This window comes from Anthonomus grandis, chromosome 4 (genome assembly GCF_022605725.1).
Source record: "Anthonomus grandis grandis chromosome 4, icAntGran1.3, whole genome shotgun sequence".
NCBI classification, from domain to species: domain Eukaryota; kingdom Metazoa; phylum Arthropoda; class Insecta; order Coleoptera; family Curculionidae; genus Anthonomus; species Anthonomus grandis.
In genome coordinates this window covers 11,938,679-11,962,675 of record NC_065549.1, presented here as the reverse complement: position 1 = coordinate 11,962,675, position 23,997 = coordinate 11,938,679, and the positions used below count along the sequence as shown (strand labels likewise).

At 32.0% G+C, this 23,997-nt stretch overlaps 1 protein-coding gene across 1 annotated transcript; it reads left to right on the top strand.

The window, feature by feature from the left end:
• Positions 1-8,696: 8,696 nt before the first annotated feature.
• On the top strand, positions 8,697-23,805 carry LOC126735525 (RNA-binding protein 8A). Its single transcript, XM_050439565.1, has 3 exons — positions 8,697-9,038; positions 20,153-20,302; positions 23,543-23,805. The coding sequence occupies exons 1-3, from the start codon at positions 8,840-8,842 to the stop codon at positions 23,692-23,694; spliced, it is 501 nt and encodes a 166-aa protein (XP_050295522.1). The 5' UTR covers positions 8,697-8,839; the 3' UTR covers positions 23,695-23,805.
• Positions 23,806-23,997: the final 192 nt, after the last annotated feature.

The following is a 23,997-nucleotide window of genomic DNA, read 5'->3' as shown; positions in this document are numbered from 1 at the left end:
TTTTTGGGTTTTATTTCGTACATTTATTGAGAGTTGAGAAGTAATAAGGCCATTCGATATTAAATTTTGTACCCGCTACGTCCGCCCTAGTGGCGCCAACGAGATTCTCCGAAACTAAACAATTTTGATTACAAAACAGTGGCGCTATCTATTCGAAGGTTTCTTTTTAAGCAATCGATCGGGATAGAGTCAGTTTCAAATATATTTTATAACGGTCTCTATCCCGATCGGACATGCTTAGCGCTAGGAATAAAAAACTGATCTTTAAAATTGGAAACACGAGTTCAAGATTGAAAGTTGTAGTATAACAAACCCAGGTTCGTCCATAAAGAATGGATGAGATAAGTTTTTTTTCATAAATAAGAAGAGATCGAACGAGAAAAAATAAATAAATAAGAAACTAATACCCTCCCTACGTTGTGTTTTGTAACAGAATCACTCTCTCTTTTACTTACCTCGGATGCGCTTGATAAGACAAAATTAGGGAAATTTGAATTATTAGGATGGTATTAAAGAAAATGCAGTCTTGATAATACACCTACTTAGTTTATTTAAGTAAAAAAAAACAATGCCGTACTCAGCCTGGAATTCACGAGGGGAAAGAGCACGGCAGAGAAACCCTCGATCTCAATTCCCTAAAAATCGAATCATGCTGAGTAATAAGTTCTGCCTTCGGTTACAAAAAAAAATAGATAATTTATTTACTGTTCCTTTCTAATTCCTCATACATACTATTCATTTAAAACTGAAGAGAGTTGGGTTAGTTTCCAGCCATCACTAGAAGGTACTGAGGTCCCATACGGGAGGCCACCTAGCTATGAGTTGAATAGTTGAGTCAATATTCTAGGTATTATCACAGATAGACGGCAAATTCGCGAAACATATATTTATTTATCTGTGGTATGATTTACGTCTGAATATTCACCCAGTCAGGGTCGAAATGTTAGTTAGATTCAACAAGGCTCTAGCTTACTTTTGAAACACACAAACAATTTAAAAAGAAAAAAACTAATTTCGAAAATATACCTAAAAATTCAGTAAATAAATTATCTCAGTCGATCACTTTAAATATTAATTTTCTCTTCAGTATGAAACAATTTTAGATAAATACATGCATAAGGCATAAGTTTTTTCCTCCTATTTACGTAAAATATTAATTTATAACCTGTAGAAAATCTTCAGAAAAACACTTCAACACAAATTAAATCAATAAATTTTTTAAAGTAGTACCCTCGATGGCTGGGTTTTACCTTCTGCCGTTCCCTCACCACGCGACCGAAACATCTCCGGAAAGCAACGCCCAGAAATCTAACACAAACAATCCTCGGCGCATGAATAGGGCTGTCGTTATGCAATAAAAAAATTAAAAAGATTTTTCAGACGACGCGACATGCTGAATCCCAAATCCAAACGAATAAAAAATACTACGCCTATAATTTAAAAATAGGTGGTTTTCTTCAAAGTGGACTGATTTTTCTCCAACTTGATGAGAATTATCAATAATACGGTATACCAACACTACGAAAACCAAATTTACATTGGCGGAACGCCGCGGAGGTCCATTAAGGTTACCTATTCTAGTCTAGGTACTGCTTATTGCGATCAAACTGATGGACAGGAATCGGTTTTTTCTACTTTTTGAAATTCTTTTTGCCTTGTTTTAAATCTGAACTTGAGAGTAGAAATGTTGATTTTTTTTTAATTCAAATTTTAATGTTCGGCAAACGTTCGTCCAAAAGCCTCAAAACAAACAGATCTATCAAGATTTTCTAGTTCTACAATCCTTGCAATATAATATAGAATATGTAGAACTCTATCTGGTAACCATTTCCCTGAATCTGTTGTTTAGGATAAATTCCAAATTGTTTTTGAAATGACCTAAGATTATAATATTTGTAGAAGAACTACTGCAATTCAAAATAAATCTATTTATCATTAACATAAAAAACATAATAAATAATTTACAATAAATAAGCCATTATAATTAGGGCCATGCGTCGGTTACGAAACCGTTAGGACAGGTGCCAAGCTGTGTGGCAAGACGCTTTTGAAAAACAAATAATAATAAAAAACAAAGAATAATTAACTAAATAAAGAGCTATTAATTTCAGCAAACTTTTCTTGGAAATAGATTAATAATCCTTAGTTTATAAACTTCATAAATGGATTTAATCTGGACAAAAAATGTTATTAAAATTCCTTGGGAATTTCAAAAGATACGGACATTGTAACAATTAAATAACAGCGGGAACGGATTACACATAGGTTGCTGATAAACCACATGTAATTATGCTATCTCGATTTTGGTTGCTGACAACCGATCGGAGCAAGAAGACTGGAGGAAGGAGAGATATTTCGCCTATGCTTGGTGGGCCAAATCCTGTACCGTAAGATCGCTTTCCCCACATGCTATTCTTGGACTGTCGTTTGCGCAGTAGCGTAGTGCGCAACGCACGGACAAATAATAACACTAACGAAAGTTCAAATTCAAATATATTTATTGTCTAACAGGAATCTAATCCTAATTACTAAGACAATATATGAAAATATAAGTAATAACAATGCATATATCATGAAAAATAATAATAATCATATAGAAAAACATATCTAATAGGTAATCATAAAATATGTTCAAGAAAAAAAAATGTAAGAGGCATATTAACTAAATAGGTGTACAATATTATTTGACAATAATTTTTTAAAATGACGACAAGACATATTAAAGAGATCGACATCCAGACTCAAATGGACCAAGTTAAACCAAGCGCTTGCTCTGTATAAAGGCTCTTTCTTTTCTAAATTTGTGCTATATGTTTGTAAATAAAAATTGTTTTTTTTTCTAGCATTAATGTAAGGCACAACAAAGTGTAGAGCTGCTAGCAATTCCGGGCAGTTAATATGACCATTACATAATTTAAAAAGAAAAAGCAAACCTGCACAAATGGTTTCCTGATGAAAGGAAAACATATTGAATCTGCTGAGTAACAAGTGCTGATCGTATCCCTGTTGGGGATAAATCCCATTAGTTTTAAAAGCCATATGTTTCAGAAATTTACGTTGAACAGATTCAAGTCTAACAACGTGAACAGTATAGTTTGGATACCAGAGTGTTGAAAGTGACAGAGAAACAAGAGAGAATAAAAGACAAAAAATAAAACGTGCGCGAGTGTGGAGGAAACGAGCTGGTTCTCGTAGATCGGCTCCAGTGCGGGTATCTAGTAAGATATCTCTGTTCTGTTTTGGGTATCCAAATATGAATTATTTCCTGCTGAGGTCTTTACTTCACTAATTAAATATGGCAGCCACATACCATTCCCCTCGTGTCTTTCGTCACCTAAGAAAGTCTGGACTAATAGGAATCTTCGCTCAAAGCGCCTAGTTCCGGTTGCAGCAACGACTTTTCCGACTGGCTAGTGGAATTCGTTTTCTACAGTCAGAGTTTCCACGCCTATTCCCACCAAGAAGGAGCTAACCAAGCCACGATGTTAAAACCACAGAACACAAAAACTGATTCCAAGCGATCTGTCGGTTTTAACCGCGTTCAAGCCCATGGTTGACCTTGAACAGTCCCTTTATAACATAACCAATCGTGTCCGCTTGGACGTGTTTGGTTGAAGTAACTTCGTAACTTGTCAGCTGTCCCTGTCATCATTTTCTTTGTTTGTAAATAATACCCCAGACGCCAGTAACGTTATATGTAATTACTTCATATAAATATCAAAAAGGAAGACTTATTAGCCATAATAAATTTTGTGTCATCTTTAAAAAGTAAATAATTTGTTGTTTGTTTTTATTTTTTCCTGCACTTATTTCAATATCTTTCATATTTGACGTTTAGGAAACAGCTCCGGACGTGGGTAATTACTGTTCCAAATTGATGACGTATAAAGCGTTAATTGGTAACGTCACGTATCTCAACACGGTTATAACTATAACCGCTTGCAATCGGTTAAATATAGCTACATTAAAACCGAACTCCAGTAGATATCTCTCCTCCCTCCAGACTTAATCGGACACTACACTCAGATATTGGTGAAAGCGCCGGATCTGTCAATCAGTTTTACCAAAATCTTGTCTTAAGCCGGATTCTCACGAGTGGTGTACTTGGCCAATATTTGTCGATTGCATACACTTGTGATATCGTGTGAATGCTTTACTTGTGCAATTATTTGTCACTGGCGAGTGCTGGCCATTTTCCCGTTGTTTGACGGTAAAATCGCGGCAAGTAAAAGAAATCGCCAGTGGGGCGTACACTTCACAAGTCTTTACTGGTCTATATTTCTGGCGCATTCATACGATACGTCCAAACATTATTCATTTAGTTCGTAACTACTATTCATTCCGTATTTAGAAGCCGATAGAATAGGTACGTGTTAGAATATTTTTGACAAAAAAACGAATATAGGTAGAGTTTGCCAGAATAAAATAAAATTAAAATAGGGAATTATCTAGGTAAATATATAGGAATACATATTTACCCCTGTCGACTTCTATTTAAAGAAACCACCCATCATCTTCTTTTCTCATATATTTTTTTCTCCTTAATTTTAAATAACAGGCACTCATTACAACAAAAGCTGCAGAAGCCGCGACGATATTACGGCCGCTATCCATCGTGGTTACACTGGAATGTTCAATAAACCAGTGTCCTAGTGAAATTTTGAAAAGGAAAGTGAATGTAGTTATTATTAAGAACTTACTAAGCCTTAGTAACATCTGCCAGCAAGTGTCGGTGTGTTATATACTATAAAAACAGTGATAAATGGTTAAAGATAAACAACTTGCTTGTAAACAGAAACAGGTGGAGACGATTTTTGTATTGTGCTCTTATATGTGTGATTTCGGATTTTTTGTGAATATCTTGTGTTTCACTAAAACTAGAAACTTATGCCTAAGAGCCAATGTTAATGCTTTATTCACATCAACAAATTTAAATTTTGTTTTATTTATAAACATATTTTTAGAAAATCTGGTAAGGAATACCGATAGTATTAGTAAGTATAGGTAAATCTTTTAGCTTTATTTAAATATAGGAATTAATTGAAGAATTTTTTGCCTTTTGAAACACGCCCTGCTGTGTTCCCGGATAATATAAATCTAATTACAAAAGTAGCTTAAGAGCAAGGGAGGCAAGTATTTCTATTTTTGTCTTCCCCAAAGATGAACAACCTAAAATGCTAAAAGCCATACCTAGAGATAATTGGGCTCCTACTCAATATTTTGTGCTTTTTGCCAAGCATTTTGACCCAAATAATATTATCCGTGAAGATGATTATATTTTACCTGATGGCACACTCACTAAGATTAGAGTTACAGCGAGATTAGTTTGCTCAGCATTGCCTCAAATTTTTCCAAATTTACCTGCATGTTTAACAAAAACAGTGCCTCTTCCTAGAAAAAGTTCAGACGAAAGAAATAGTGAAAAACAAAAAACAAAAACATTGCTAATGAACTTGCCAATGAAGCCTCTGAGCAACTTGATTTCATTCAAATTTTCAAAATCTTATGAATAATTATTCCCAAAAAATTGTAATATCTGACCTGTGGAATGTAAGAATTGTTGGGGATATAAAACTATATTTCTATACTTTAAACTTGAAAAGCAAAATACACCACCGAAATAAGAACAAGAGAAGAGTTGATTCGCAAAATAAATAAAGCATTTGACAGGATGAAAGAAGATATGACCATAAGAGTAACCACCACCGAAGTAACAAAAATGGCTCGTGCCCGTATTAGAAATAATGGATTGCATTTTAAACATGAACAATAAATAGTTTAAACAAAATTGTGTTTTATTTAACATTAAAACCTAAAATAACGCCACAATCGGTGCTCTAATGCTTAGTTTAGGCTTATGAGAGGTCTCAGTCTAATAAGTTTTGTTTATATGACCTGCCGCACAAAAGAGGCCATAATTCTGAGAATTATGTCTATCAAAAAATTTGTTTTTATTGTTCTTACTTACAAATTTAGCACTGGTTATATTAGAAACCTTAATCTCCATGCCACTGAGTGTCTTAAGTTTTTTAGGGGTAGATACAGATTTCCAATCTAAAAAGTCCCCGTAGTGCATTGAAACTACTTCGTTAGGCTTTGGGCGACGTCTAGCATTTCGAATGACAGTCGTCCATTCTGAAGGTGCCTCAATATTCATTTTTGATGCATAGCGTTCAATGACCGCATGTACGCTATCAACGGGCATATAAGTATGGCCTGCAACCAGATAAGTTATTGTTATTTCTTTTATTGACTTAGAATTCGACACAAAATACTGTAACATTGAAAAAACAAATTTATTTTTGTTTTGTCCAGGACAATTGTCACAAAAAAGAGATCTTTTTTTTATACTGGCCATCGTTATCCAGTTTTGTAAAATATGAAAATAAATTTGAACATATTTCGTTGACCCCTCTTTTCCCATCCTTTTTCCCCCAGATATAGCAAAAAGTATTTTTTGACTTACTTTCGTATATCGTGAAATTGTATAGAGCATATTTTCTGCTAAATCCAAACATCATGCTAGGTCCATGAGGTGTTGCAAGAACCTTTTGCAAATCAAAAGAAACAACAATAAACTCATCCTTATTAGAATTACCCTGTTCCGTCAAAAATAATTCTTTGGCGGTATTTTTATTTTTTTGATGTTCAATATATTTATTTGTTTCATCATCTGTTCTTTCAGCTTCTGGAATATTTTCATATCTAACGCATGTAGAACATTTATCTTTTCTTGGTACATGTATACCAATATTAAGTTTTTTAAAGTTTTTTTTTAAAAGTGCAAATGTTATAAAGATTTGAAATGCTTTTAGCGTCTGCTGGTAAATATAACTTAGTACTTGACCCTCTACAGTAGTGCGAGGAAACAGCTGGAAGAGTTTTTGTACACTATTATTTATGAGAAAGTACTGGTAAGTTAGATTACGGCGCGAGTCTTCAACTATTCTTTTTCGCTTTACGGGTATAACGTTAATACAACCATTTATAAAGTTTTTTTTGTCTAAGCTATTACCGAGACTCCAGAAATTCCTAAAAATAGTTTATCTGTCTTCAGGGGTTAATTTATTACATTGACTTACACAATTTTTACCAAAACATGGATTAGGAAGAATTTTTTTTTCAGGTACGCGTTTGTTTTTGTAATTTAGATAACTTTGCCCCAAGTTACGCAATTTTCGTTGACGCAATATCTTTCTTTCTTTTTTTTTCTCTTTTGTCCTCTACCAAATGTTTCAGTCGAGGATTCAGTGCTCTGAGTTGAGGTAACAGACGTTTTACTAGAAACTGAACCCTTTTGTGAGCTAAGACTAGAACTAACACTTTCGGTTTCACTCTCATGGAATTCTATAGAGTTCGATTCGGATTCGGAATACAAAGATTCATTGTGAAGTTCAACATTATTATGATCTTCTTCCCTATCTGTTTTATTAAATACTATAAGATTATCACTACTGTCACTATCTGAATAAGGCACGAGTTTGGTATCACAGATTGATTGCAGATTATCAGTCTCTTCGCTGGCAATAGCGGCGGTCTCAATTGTTTCATCGAAAATGTTTGAAAATAAACTACTATCAATATTAAAAATTGAGCTGACATTAAGACTAAAATCCAAATTATCAATAACAGAGTTATGCAGTTCTTGTTCTTCGTTTAGACTTTCAGATTGTAAAAGAATGTCATGTTGTAGTGCTTCATGTAGGTCTGTTTCAGAAATATTATTATAATTTTGATTACTCGTCTGATCTTCCCTCATGTTTTGTAGGGTCAAATTTCTTATCTTTTGCCAACGAGAAATTATTCTGAAAATAATTATAAAAAAATCGTAAGCGACATACAATAATTTAATTTTTAAACAACAATTACGCATAGAAAACAATATCTAAGTATAGGGAAATACTTTAAATAATATTATACCAAACATCCTTTATTTAATAGCTTCATTTTTACCTTAGAACTTAAATTGCAATGTAATTTATATGGCCAAATGGTGGTTAGACCAATCAAATAAAAAAAAATTAAAAAGGCGTAACCGTCAACGTAATTAAAAGTGATTTTTTTAATGTTTTATAATTTATTATGTTAATTAAACTATACACACGTTCAACTAACAACAAAACAATAATAATATATTTATTATTTACTTATTTAAAAATTACTTACTTTGCAACAAAAAACAGTTTTTCCAGGCCCTGGGCGTATACACCTTCACGTACGGATGACTGTCGCTTACTGATTTCCGTGTCGAAACTCCCAAGAAATTAAATTGGCTGTTAGAAAGTTTGACGCTCGGTTTTGTTCGCTTAGAATTTTTTATGCCTTACGTCCTTTTAATAGGTAAATAGGGCTTAAGAAGTATATTATTTTGATGCAAAAAAATAAAATTCGTGATTTTGGCGCTTATGCCTTTTTGTCGTAACGCCATCGACATATTTGAAACAATAAATCAATCACATAATAAAATATTCTCATTTTTAAATAAAGCAAAATCAAAATTTAACGTCCATCTCGGCAGATCTGCGCTTTCAAAATTCAAAGCCTAAACGGATCCGAATCTCCCACGTGTGCGACGTTGCCAACTGTTATTTTGCGGCTTGAGTAAAGTCTGTGACACCAGTATTGGTATAATTGTCAAATACACCACTCGTGAGAATCCAGCTTTACTGACTTTCATTTTTCCTTTCCCCCAAACGGTGACATTTAGTAACTTTTTTTTCTTAGCGGCGTTTGTTTTGTTGACGAGGTGAGGGGCCCCAAAAGTCCAGTTATTTCATTAATTTTATAATTTTATCACTCGAGTGCCTTTATTTCGAAGCCTCCGCGGCACCAATTGACAATGGCCGACGTACTGGACATAAACGATGTCGGAGATACGGGCGATATCGATGTGGAAGACGAAGGGGACCAGAGCGTGATCAGGTTAAAAGACAAAGTGGTGAAGAGGAAAGGTCGCGGATTTGGGGCCGGGGAGTCTCGGGAACACGAAAAGGTTCGGGGATATGAAAGTGTCGATCACGGTGATGGCGATGAGCCAGGTAATTTGTGTTTTTCTTTAACCTAATACAGGTCAAAAAAGTGTGCAATTGTTGGTTTTGTAGAATTAGTTCTACTTTTTTCTTTTCCTCTTATCCCTAATTAAAATATAAATTATCAGTTTTCTGAGGTTTGTCATCTGGCAACCTATATAAAAATAAATAAAATGAATATTCATCAATATTGGTGTCCTCAAACCAATAGGAGTTAGTGGTTCCATTCATATTTGAGTGATAGAACTCAGTCTGTGTGTTTTGATGGTGTTTCGTCTGCTCAGCAAATCTTTAATAATGGTGTACCTCAGGGTTCAGTTCTTGGCCCAATTTTATTTTTGCTTTATGTTAATGGTTTGAGCCTAAAGATTTCGGGGATGTTTACTTTGTTCTTGGATGATGCTACTGTTCTGTGGAGTGATATGGATGAGCACATCCAGGCAAAAAATTCCTAATAATGACCTGCCTCTAATTAAAACTTGGCGCAACTCAAATAAACTTTGTTTTAATCTCTCAAAAAGCAAAATTATCTCATTTAGCCTTTATCTCATCTCATTATTACAGCATCAACAGCCAAATAGCCAATTACAGATACCAAAATTACCTATAACTAATAAATTCAAAATAATCGCTAATTGCTAATAATGCGCTAAAATAATGCACTAAGTAAACAACACAAAATCCTACATAGCTCTTAGAAAATTATCTTAATACCTACTAACACAGGAACTATACTAGAAGTCAGAAATAATAGTCAGTGACGTCAGTCAGTTCAGAAACGAGAAAACAGGAGCGGCTTAAATTTATGTTTTTAAATTTTTAATTGCATATACACATACAAATTGCCGCTCGGTTAAATAAAGCCAGAGAATTTTGTAAGAAAACGCGCACTGGTGCCAAATTTATTTCGGGCCGTGTCTTGCAGCTTACGAATATTTGAAGCAGCCCCTAGTTTAAAGAAAGTACCTAGACGGCGCAATTTTTTGTACTGATATTGATCGACGAAGGAGCAGAGGCACAACACTGAACGATCGATTCATTTCCTTCATTATCGTCGTCGTGCCGAGACCTGGTACATAGGCGTGCTTGCGCAGTTTTTGAATTAATCCAAATTAATGTTTAAGTAAGTGTTTTAATAACCTATAACCTACCTGAATATTAAAGTGGGTATACCTTCATAAGGGATATCTTAGGGATGCAACCCTTGTACCTAGTACTGCCAACTATAGGTAACCTAGCACTGCAACTCATAGAGAAATATAATAAAAGGCCTTTATTTTAGAGAAATATAATAACAAACCTTTTATTATAGTTCTCTATCCTGCAACTTATAACCTACCTGAGAATTAAAGTGTGTATACCTGCGTAACGGATATTTTAGGGATACAACCCTTTATAATAATAATAATAATAATAATAATAAGCCTTTATTTCCAACAGGCAACTTGCCCAATAACAGGAAACAGTTGCAAAACAATGAAAAATATAGTTAAAAAAAAAAAAAAACACACAAACAAACCTAAAAGAATGAAAAGAAAAGAAAAAGAGTAAAGTAAAGTCACATTCTCAAAAGTTATCCAAAGAATTAGAACAAATAACTATTAATATGATATAAAAACCCAATTATAAAAGTTTAACAAGATAATCACATATTCAACAAAATTAAATTAAATTAAATTAACTGCAATATACCTACTAACTATAACTTAAACACATGGGTCTTAATCCCAAGAGTAATGATCCACCAAGATATCGACAATCACATGAACCGGAGAGAAATTTATATTGCACATGTGACAGATCCGATTAAATATAGCGCATATTGTATATAATGGCGATTTCAACAGGATGTTAGTATGAGGCCTTGGCACAAAGAATGTTAGGGGATGTCTAGCATTAAGCCTAGGCACCATGAAACGTACACCGGAAAGAAGTACAGGACTATCAATGAATCCATTCAGTAACCCATGCAGGAATTTTACAGAGAAGATCATTCTTCTGAGTTGTAATGGATGTAGATTGAAGCGTTCCAATAGTTGCCGATGATCAAACCCTCTTACCGGATATATGCCATCCTGCCTGAAGGCCAAAAACTTAGCAAATCTACGCTGAACAGATTCAAGGAGACCAACATGATTCTGATAGAGCGGGTTCCATATAATGCAGCCAAACTCCAGTTTTGATCTCACAAAGCAGCAGAAAAGCAGTTTTAATGTAGACTCCAAAGTAAAACTCTGAGAACTTCTAATTATGAACCCAAGCCTTCTCAGGGCTGACTTGACTATGTTATTGAAGTGTGGAACGAATATAAATTCAGAGTCAAAGGTTATACCAAGATCAGTAATTTGCTCTAATCTACTCAAAATAGTATCATTAATAAAGTAATTAAAATTTAAGGGTGTTTTTGATCTAGAGTAACTGACGACACTACACTTAGCCGCATTCAAGCCTAACCTGTTAACAGCGCACCATACCTCCAATGTATTTAGACAGTTCTGAAGAAAAACACAATCCTCCAAACCATATACATTTAAATATAGCTTCAAATCATCGGCAAAAGCCAGCCTATGACAAGTGAGTGACTCAATCAAGTCATTTATAAAAAAACTAAACAGGAGCGGACCCAGGTTCGAGCCCTGTGGCACACCCGACGTTACGTTAAAAAGTTTCGATTTAAAGCCCTCATATTCGACATATTGAGATCTACCAATCAAGTAGGAATGAAATAAATTAAATAATCTCCCTGAAAAACCATACTGAGTTAATTTATGCAGCAGAATATAGTGATCTATCCGATCAAAGGCTTTTTGGAAGTCGGTATAAATAACATCGACTTGAGTATTAACATCAAGTGATTCACAGATGTGACTAGACAGACAGGATAAGTTAGTAACACAAGATCGCCCACTAAAAAATCCATGCTGGTCTACAGAGATGAGTTCTTTTGCGTGACTAAATAGCGACCGATTCAGGATAATTTCGAAAAGTTTTGAGAAGTTACAGAGTAATGAGATTGGCCTGTAGTTCACGATTAAATCAGAGTCCCCAGCTTTTAAAATAGGTATTATTTTGGCAGTCTTCCAAATTTCAGGGATTTGTTCTGTTGACAGTATTAAGTTGAAAATGTAGGTCAGCGGATCTGCCAGGACACCAATGCAATCTTTAACCAAGAAGCTAGGCACACCGTCTACACCAGATGTTAACTTATTTTTGAGTTTTTTACTGGCCAAAATAATCTGGGAGGCATCAACGTTGGCAATGTCAAAGTGGGGCACATTATCAGACGTCGACGAATGGTTAATGAAATTTGATTGTATAAATGCCTCACCAAAGAACAGTGCAAAAGCATCAACTATGTCTTGTGGGTCTTTAATTACCACGTCATCGGGTAGCCTGATCATACCAGGAATCCTGGTGCCAGCCTTCTTAGAACCAATAAAATTCCAAAAGCTAGATGGGTCCAAAGAAATATTCCTTTCGGTGTTTGATATATACAACTTATATTCATTGCGTATTTGTAGTTTGATAAGGCGTCTAAGAGAATGGAATTTATTTTGAAAGAATGGAGAATTGTACATTTTAAAGTCCTTGAAAGCCTTTTCTTTCCTATAAATGTTCCTAATCAATTCTCGAGAATAATAATTTGGAAATCTTCTTTTACGTTGCTGCTTAAGAGGAATGTGTACGGCAAATATGCCATTCAATATATCATATAAGGCTCCACATGCGTCATTAACGTTAGAGGATAAATACACAGTAGACCAGTCAGCTTCAAGGATCGAGCTAGTACTGCAGACTATAGGTACCTGACCTACCTGAAAGAGTTTTAGGGTTTGCGACGCTGATTATTTACTAAAAATTCTATCCGTAATTAGAATAATAGGAAAGTAATAAATAGGTTCTCAAACTTGCAATGCCTTTATTTTAACATTTAACACAACGTTTCGGTTGGTAGTATCCCCAACCGTTATCAAGTGTAAACTGTATCTATTAATTTATGTAAACTAAATCTATTTATTACTACTCTACCAATGTCTACCACCTTCAAAAACAGAATAATAGGTACTAAGTCCATATGTGAAATTCAAATCATTTTATCTTTTAAAACTAGAAATTCTTTCTATGAAATAAGCTGAAGATAGGAAGTACATATTTACCTATTTATTACTATCCCATTATAATATACATTATAAATAATAACTAAAGAGAAATTGTTGCCGCCACTGAATTTATTTCCCTCTTCCCTTGCTTCACTCGGCGCACCTCAAAGCTGAAAATACGTTACTGACTATTATTTCCATCTCCTAGTTTAACATTATAAACTATTTAAATCCTGTATCTGAGAAGCATACAACCTATCATTTATAATTCTAGTAAAACTTTCCAAGCTTATCAAATCTATGTCCAAGTCACTAGCATGAATATTAAAAGAATTGTGCATTTTATATATTGGTGAGCTTTTAAAAATATTTGTTCTTGAAAAATCTAAATTGAAAGTCTTTCTTTGACTAGTGTTCCCAGCATTGGCAAAAAATGGAAGCATTGAAAGTATTTCTGGAGAGTTAATTTTATTTGTTAAGATTTTATACATATACACATAAGGCAAATTTTTTGGTGTCTATTTTCCAGAGAGAGCCTATTAAATTCCTGCAATAACAATAAATGGTTATAACCCTGACTTGAATAATATCCATACTTTTTAAAAAACATGTATTTCAGAAATTTACATTGTACACATTCTATAGTTTTAGTCCACACCTCATATTTTGGTGACCTTATAATGCTACCATACTCCAATACTGGCAACTTAAATGTGACTTGGGACCAGTTTACTTACAAAACCAATTGTTAATCACTAAATTCTTAGGCATTCAAATAAATAATAAACTGAAATTTTGACAACATATTGAACAACTGGGTAGAAAAGTTGCATCAAACTGCTTTGCAATTAGGATAATCTCCAACGAGTTAACAGGCATATTTTGCATTAATTAGATCCCATTTATGGTATGGCATATGTTTTTTGGACTTCTTGCTCTAAACATTTCATGCATATATTTGTGTTGCAAAAAAGGGCCATTAAGTACATGAATAAAGCCAAAAGTACAGATTCATGTAAGACTCTCTTTGTTGCAGACAAAATTTTAACATTCCCCTGTCTCTTTATACTTAAAACAGCATATTTAATATACAAGAAATATGGTGGCAGTTTGAGTCAGGATTTGTCTTATCACTCCTTAAGGCAGACACATAGAGTGCCTTTGCCCATTCCCAGATCAGCCCTGGTACATCACTCTGTTACTTATAATAGCCGTCAACTTTTTAACCATTTGCTTATTAGAAAAGGACAGATTTCTCATAGATTTAAAAAGGAAGTCAGGAAATTGCTTGTTGTAAGACCCTATTATGATATTGAAGAATATTATATGTATTTAGTTCCTACTGGTATAAGTTTGATTGTGTTTTTTTTTAGCTGTAGGTTTTATCACCACTATTTTATTTCATTTTATTTTATTTTTATTTGTGTGTATATTTTATATATTTTTTGTTGTTTGTTCTCACCTACTTTTTTTTTGTTTTATGCAGCTTTGTTCACAACAACAAATGTTTAGAACAATAAATCATATTTTGAATTTGAATATAATAATTCTATTGCAATAAATGTAAGAAATGTATAAAAAAAACATCTGTAAATAAATGTTTTTTTTAGAATAGATCTAATAATCTGAATTTATTGTTGTGTTTGGATCACTTTTGGATTGACAATTTATATAAAATTTTAAAACAATATTAGTAATAATTTTTATTTATTTATTTTCTTAGTTGTTACAAGTATCACCAGCCACCAAGCTGCTTAGAGATACTAACTTGATAAATAAATATATATAAGATATATAATAATGAAAATAAAGGTACCATAAAATCTACTTATGAAATAAATAACAAAAGAAACACAAAAACACTGAATATAGATAATGCAGAAATTAGCTGTATCAAAAAATACAATAGTACCTAAGATTACTGTTCAGTTCTGTTTTGGTTTATTTACTATTATTGTCTTCAGACTAGCTGAATCAATGTCAATATCAGAAGCAGATAGGTAGTTTTAAATATATTTGTCCTTGGAAAATCTAAATTGAAAGTCTTTCTTTGACTAGTGTTCCCAGCATTGGCAAAAAATGGAAGCATTGAAAGTATTTCTGGAGAGTTAATTTTATTTGTTAAGATTTTATACATATACACATAAGGCAAATTTTTTGGTGTCTATTTTCCAGAGAGAGCCTATTAAATTCCTGCAATAACAATAAATGGTTATAACCCTGACTTGAATAATATCCATACTTTTTAAGAAACATGTATTTCAGAAATTTACATTGTACACATTCTATAGTTTTAGTCCACACCTCATATTGTGGTGACCATATAATGCTACCATACTCCAATGCTGGCAACTTAAATGTGACTTGGGACCAGTTTACTTAGAAAACCAATTGTTAATCACTAAATTCTTAGGCATTCAAATAAATAATAAACTGAAATTTTGACAACATATTGAACAACTGGGTAGAAAAGTTGCATCAAACTGCTTTGCAATTAGGATAATCTCCAATGAGTTAACAGGCATATTTTGCATTAATTAGATCCCATTTATGGTATGGCATATGTTTTTGGACTTCTTGCTCTAAACATTTCATGCATATATTTGTGTTGCAAAAAAGGGCCATTAAATACATAAATAAAGCCAAAGGTACAGATTCATGTAAGACTCTCTTTGTTGCAGACAAAATTTTAACATTGCCCTGTCTCTTTATACTTAAAACAGCATATTTAATATACAAGAAATATGGTGGCAGTTTGAGTCAGGATTTGTCTTATCACTCCTTAAGGCAGACACATAGAGTGCCTTTGCCCATTCCCAGATCAGCCCTGGTACATCACTCTGTTGCTTATAATAGCCGTCAACTTTTTAACCATTTGCTTATTAGAAAAGGACAGATTTCTCATAGATTTAAAAAGGAAGTCAGGAAATTGCTTGTTGTAAGACCCTATTATGATATTGAAGAATATTATATGTATTTAGTTCCTACTGGTATAAGTTTGATTGTGTTTTTTTTTAGCTTTAGGTTTTATCACCACTATTTTATTTCATTTTATTTTATTTTTATTTGTGTGTATATTTTATATATTTTTTGTTGTTTGTTCTCACCTACTTTTTTTTTGTTTTATGCAGCTTTGTTCACAACAACAAATGTTTAGAACAATAAATCATATTTTGAATTTGAATATAATAATTCTATTGCAATAAATGTAAGAAATGTATAAAAAAAACATCTGTAAATAAATGTTTTTTTTAGAATAGATCTAATAATCTGAATTTATTGTTGTGTTTGGATCACTTTTGGATTGACAATTTATATAAAATTTTAAAACAATATTAGTAATAATTTTTATTTATTTATTTTCTTAGTTGTTACAAGTATCAACAGCCACCAAGCTGCTTAGAGATACTAACTTGATAAATAAATATATATAAGATATATAATAATGAAAATAAAGGTACCATAAAATCTACTTATGAAATAAATAACAAAAGAAACACAAAAACACTGAATATAGATAATGCAGAAATTAGCTGTATCAAAAAATACAATAGTACCTAAGATTACTGTTCAGTTCTGTTTTGGTTTATTTACTATTATTGTCTTCAGACTAGCTGAATCAATGTCAATATCAGAAGCAGATAGGTAGTTTTAAATATATTTGTCCTTGGAAAATCTAAATTGAAAGTCTTTCTTTGACTAGTGTTCCCAGCATTGGCAAAAAATGGAAGCATTGAAAGTATTTCTGGAGAGTTAATTTTATTTGTTAAGATTTTATACATATACACATAAGGCAAATTTTTTGGTGTCTATTTTCCAGAGAGAGCCTATTAAATTCCTGCAATAACAATAAATGGTTATAACCCTGACTTGAATAATATCCATACTTTTTAAGAAACATGTATTTCAGAAATTTACATTGTACACATTCTATAGTTTTAGTCCACACCTCATATTGTGGTGACCATATAATGCTACCATACTCCAATGCTGGCAACTTAAATGTGACTTGGGACCAGTTTACTTAGAAAACCAATTGTTAATCACTAAATTCTTAGGCATTCAAATAAATAATAAACTGAAATTTTGACAACATATTGAACAACTGGGTAGAAAAGTTGCATCAAACTGCTTTGCAATTAGGATAATCTCCAATGAGTTAACAGGCATATTTTGCATTAATTAGATCCCATTTATGGTATGGCATATGTTTTTGGACTTCTTGCTCTAAACATTTCATGCATATATTTGTGTTGCAAAAAAGGGCCATTAAATACATAAATAAAGCCAAAGGTACAGATTCATGTAAGACTCTCTTTGTTGCAGACAAAATTTTAACATTGCCCTGTCTCTTTATACTTAAAACAGCATATTTAATATACAAGAAATATGGTGGCAGTTTGAGTCAGGATTTGTCTTATCACTCCTTAAGGCAGACACATAGAGTGCCTTTGCCCATTCCCAGATCAGCCCTGGTACATCACTCTGTTGCTTATAATAGCCGTCAACTTTTTAACCATTTGCTTATTAGAAAAGGACAGATTTCTCATAGATTTAAAAAGGAAGTCAGGAAATTGCTTGTTGTAAGACCCTATTATGATATTGAAGAATATTATATGTATTTAGTTCCTACTGGTATAAGTTTGATTGTGTTTTTTTTTAGCTTTAGGTTTTATCACCACTATTTTATTTCATTTTATTTTATTTTTATTTGTGTGTATATTTTATATATTTTTTGTTGTTTGTTCTCACCTACTTTTTTTTTGTTTTATGCAGCTTTGTTCACAACAACAAATGTTTAGAACAATAAATCATATTTTGAATTTGAATATAATAATTCTATTGCAATAAATGTAAGAAATGTATAAAAAAAACATCTGTAAATAAATGTTTTTTTTAGAATAGATCTAATAATCTGAATTTATTGTTGTGTTTGGATCACTTTTGGATTGACAATTTATATAAAATTTTAAAACAATATTAGTAATAATTTTTATTTATTTATTTTCTTAGTTGTTACAAGTATCAACAGCCACCAAGCTGCTTAGAGATACTAACTTGATAAATAAATATATATAAGATATATAATAATGAAAATAAAGGTACCATAAAATCTACTTATGAAATAAATAACAAAAGAAACATAAAAACACTGAATATAGATAATGCAGAAATTAGCTGTATCAAAAAATACAATAGTACCCAAGATTACTGTTCAGTTCTGTTTTGGTTTATTTACTATTATTGTCTTCAGACTAGCTGAATCAATGTCAATATCAGAAGCAGATAGGTTAAAATATTAATACAAAGTTTATAGATGGGAGAACTTTTAAATAGATAAACTTGATAAAATAGTTTTAGATGGTGAGTGTTTATTCTATTTTAAAACAAAAGGTAACTGACTAAGAATCTCAGAACAATCTGTTTTATTTTGGAGTATTTTAAAAAGAGTTGGCAAAAGTATTTTAATTCTTCTTTTACTCAAAAGTGTTCTATCAAAAATTCCCAACAAAGATCATCATCACAGCCTCTGTAGGGAAATATACAAATTTTCAAGTCATGCTCTCTTTTGAATCCCTTCAATCATTGCTATCCAAGCACCGCACTGCTGGACCAAATAATAGACCCATATTCCAAGATTGTCAAAACCTGCTAATTAAAAAAGATGAAGCCTTACTTCAACACTCTTTAGCTCCTTGGTGGTTTTGGTAATAAAAGAGAGATTGTTTGGAAGATAAAGGAAGAAATGAAATGAAAGTTAAAATGTGTTTAAAAAATGAAAGAGTGATGTAAAAAATTACTCTTAAATCCTTCTGTTAAAGTTGTTCACCATTTAACATGTAATTAAAAATTATTTGATTCCCATTCAAGCTGAATAATATATAAGCATAACTAATGACATATTTAATTTGAAGGTATTTAAGTCACACCAGCTTGCAACATTACAAAATTCATCTTGCAACACCTGACAATCATTCTTTAATGGAATCTGAAGAAAACATTGCCATTGACTAATGCCATTGGTGAAACATGGTCAAGGGCCATTCATTGGTTCTCTGAAAACAGCTTTAGCTTAAACAAATCTAAAACTGCAATCATTGTATTTTCTTTAAGCACCAAAATCAACTCAGCTAGCTACAGATCCTTCCTCGGTTAAGTTTTTAGGGGTTGCAAAAGCTGACATGCACTAATCAAAAGCCATACCCAGTTTTGTGAGACAGCTGCCACCTAAGTTGTTTGCAGATTAAATTAAGGAATTCTTAATCAGAGAATCATTTTATTCTATGGATCATTTTTATCCAAATTACTTCTCAAACCAAATATACATTTTTAGATTTTGAAACTTACTTTGTTACTTATTACTTATTTGTTACTATATTTATCTGCTAATTTTGTATGAAAGTTTGTTTTCTTAACATTTTGTTTAGATTATAATAGATAAAAATTTAATTTTTTATATATATATTTCTAGCCATTTTCAATTTTTTTTTCTGTGAATCAGGTAATTTTTGGAATACAATAACATTGTGCCCTATATTTATTATAGGGCACAAATATAAATATAGGGAATAATAACACACCCTGTTTATTCTATTTGTGTGTTTTTTTATTGTAGTTAATTGATAAAGGATAAGAAAGATTAAGTATCTTAAATTAATTTTGACTGCTTTTGATTACCCTTGTTCACTGAGGCCGAAAGAAAATATAAGTTATTATCTGTCCTTATGGTTACAAAGGATAAATAATTATAATTATACATATTCAGGCAGTTTTTTACCTTGAAACCCTCAATTATTTCTTTTTAGTTTTTGGGTTTTTATTCCAAGTATTGCCACTGAATATAATGCATGATACATGTCCCTTTCATGCAAAAACTTTAATAGAACCTAGACAATTTTCTGGGCAAAAGACTGCTTAGTTTTGTTTTTATCGTAAAACAATCTGTCTACAATTTTCTTTGACAACTTTTTTATTTATTTTTTATGTATTCACAACAGGTCATATCACTAAAATTTCTTCTAGGTCCTCAAAAATCAGTTGAAGGCTGGATTCTCTTTATAACATCAGTTCATGAAGAGGCATCTGAAGACGATCTTGTTGAAAAGTTCTCCGAATTTGGCCCGATCAAAAACATCAACATAAACTTGGACAGAAGAACAGGCTTCCTTAAAGGTATGTCTTTTATTATTTCACACACAAGAGAATACATCTTTATAAATTAGTAGTTATCCTTTTAAATTGGGGGCTTGTAAAATGTGTCAGAAAAACTTCTGCATAGTAGGACTAATACTATAGATATTTGAATTTTATAATTGTTGTAGAGCCCTGAAGAAGGACTAATATAGGCAAAAACGTTGACATTAAGACAAATTTAAAAGGCTTGTAAAGTTTTATTTGGCTCTATATTCTAAAAACAATTAACTGTATAACTAAAGTAACCTATTAAAACTTTAGCATGCCTTTTCAAAAAACTGCCAGGAAGTCTGCGAGCGAACTCTCGAACTAGATAGAACGAAAAATTTTTTCTATTATAGAAAAAAAGTCTAAACTCTACTTTCAATCTCAACTGGCTTCGATTGGGTTCAGAATAGAAATATAGAAAGAGGTTGTATGGTCTTGCTATTACTTTCGTCTCTTTTTAGTACATTGAAAAAAAGATGTATTTATCTTTGTTGTGGGGATGTTTTTGTAGCAGATTTGAAAATCAATGAATTCTCATATTCTTATATTAGACCATTAAGCCCCATTGTGCAAGGACCAACGTTTTTAAGAAGTGATAAAGGAAATAGGGTCGGCTTGAAAGTGATTCTCAATGAAACTTACTATTTAAATAAAGAATAGTATTTTATTAGAAAATGTTAAACCATAAAAGTCCACAAAAAAATAACTTACTTAAATCACTTGGTTACAACAGATAATTAGGGTTTTATTGCGGTCAAAAGATCACGGGTATATCTTTGAGTGGACTATAATTTGTTAACTACTTTTTCCAGGTTTAAAACGATCATTAGGTTTATAAGGTTATATAGTTTATCCACGCTTATTTATGCCCCGAAATTGGGAAATTCCCAGTGATTCCACAGAAGGAAATAAAATGGGTTTTATTACTCTTCACAAATTTTAAAAATACTAGATATATATATAATCCTTTTATCCTTAATTCAATCGTTTGTTCTTTCTCTTTCAGGCAAAATTAATAATATTATTATCTTAAATCTATATTTTAAGACAAATATTAAAATATAAATTTAATAGTAAATATATTTAAATAAAAAAAAGAAAATATATTAAGCTATTATAAATACACACTAGGAAAGAGATAAGACAAAATTAAGAGGATCCATCATAAAATTTGCCGTCTTATTGATACCTAAAATTACTTCAAAAATATATAAGAAAACTTTTCCCTTATGGATATAGGATGAAAACAGAAACAATTAGTTAGAAAAGTTTATAAAGAACCAGTGACATCAACAGGCGGCAAAATCCGCGCATCTCGTTATTCTATCGATCGGGTCAGATGACTATGTCGAGGTCTGAAGACAGTGGAGGCGGCACACTTGTTCAAATTATTAATATTTATTTGTACTAGAGTTTAAATAGCCCTAGATTTTTAGTAGGTATAGCTAGCGATATTATAAGTGCGTTTGATTTAGTTGAAATGCCAACAAAGAATGCATATATTTGAATTTAATTACTCCGAGATTCGTTTAAAAAAATGTAGATAAATTAAAATTATATTTTTTAGCATTGTGATATGCCCATAAAAAATAGTTTTACTTACAGGAGGATGCAGTTCGCTAATTATTTTTAAAACATTACAACAACTTATTAATAGGTAGCTGAAAATTATTCTTTATTCGCATTTTTTTTTAACGATTAGGTATTTTAAACGACTTGTGTAAAGAAACAAATTGGTATAAGCTTAAAGTTTTATTTCATTATTTTACATATTATAATATTTTTATTCACTATCAGATAGTGTATTACAACCTAAATCAGATTCATCCGATGAAGACCATTCGATCTCTTCATCAGATGAGCCTGTATGCCTGCTGGAACAGTAAGGTATATTTTCTATATCTTCTGACTCTTGGACCACTCTTCTGTAAGTTGACTGGGATACTCGAGTGGCAGCTAACGTACGTTGTCTAAAATAATTATATACTATTATTGTAAGTTATCAATAAAATAAAAATTAAAATTTAAAAACATTCTAATATAATATATGAATTTATATTGTTCACTTACGTAACATTTTTCAAAGGAATAGTAATTCCTTGCTCTGCTTCTTTTTTCAGAAAAGCTGCCACGTTAGAAATAATCTCTCTCCCTTGGCAGTGAATTATTTGTCCTTGTTTGCCTACTTTCTTAGGTGACATCTAAAAAAAAATAGAAAGTAAAAAAATTAATATACACATGCACACTCTAGGCTGTACATATATACCTACAAGTAATAGGTATTTACTATTATTTTGTCACTTAAAATCAAAGTATATTTTAAATAATATAATTTTTAACAGTAATTAATTTTCATTTATTTTTTTAAATTATTAGACAATTGAATAATTTAAACCAATTTTACTTACCTTTTACAATAAAAATCGGATAGTCTAACTAAAAAAACTATAGTCTATTTCACTATTATACTTTAAAAAAAAAACACACAACAGATTTTAAATGCCTTATAACACGATTAACTCACTTCCCGTACGAGACGACACTGAGTAGGCCTTCAGGCTACGTCATAGGCTTTAAATCCCCGGCAGGTACAAAGAAACAAAGTACGGCGGCTGCTTTGTTATTGCGGTTTCTTTAATAACAAGCGAGAGAAAATATATTGCGGTCGTCTTTTCTCTCTGCCACCAGATTTTCTATCGATTTTGTGTTGAAAAATGGGATTGTGCGCATATTGAGCAGCCGGTTCTTTATAAACTTTTCTACCTAGCATACTTATAACAAAGCATACTTATTGCTTAAAAGATCGATAATGTCGAATGACATTTCAGTAATTGACATTGTGGGCTGTGAAAAATCCCATTAGCTATAAAAATTGTAGATTGGGTAGTATAAGAATGTCCAAAGCCCAACGATGCCGAGTGACATAGAGAAAAGGTTAGCTAGTGCTAATCGCTCATAGAAAGATATTTTCTTTCTATGTTTTTTCTTGTCTATTTCTATGTTTATTCTAGTTAGAGAGTACCGCTGCTGCATTCTGAAGTTCTGCTTCTATAAAGAAGCAGAACTTTTGATTTTTTAAGCTGTAAATTGCTTTTATTCCATAAACTGTGACCAATCGGATTGAAATGTTGATCGTTTTTTAAAAAGGAATGGTGAACTTTTGTTTTTTTTTGACGAATTTTACAAACATTTGTAATACATCTATATAAACTAACTTTTGCAATATTTTAGGTTATGCCTTAATTGAGTACGGGTCATATGATGAAGCAGCAGCAGCCAGAGAAGCACTCAATGGTTCATCCCTTTTGGGCCAAACAATAGGGGTGGACTGGTGTTTTGTCAAGGGGCCAAAGAAATCAAAGAGGAAGAGTAGGAGACACTAGGATAATATTTAATTAGCTTTTTAAGTTCATCCGGGTTTGAAAGGCAAATATGAGAATGCAAGTTTCTAATTATATTTTATAGGAAAAATAAACAATATTGATTTAATCTGACTCGGGTGTATGTATTTAAATTTTCCAAAGGCTTCCTGAATGAGATCTTTATGGAGACTGCCTATATTTTGGATAAGTAATTAAAATTTGAAATTAAAATTGAAAATTAAGAGGTATAGGAGAATATGTTCGTACCAACTTTTCTTCTCACAATCATCTAAGGGCATAAAGGTACAGTTAAAAATAAGTAAC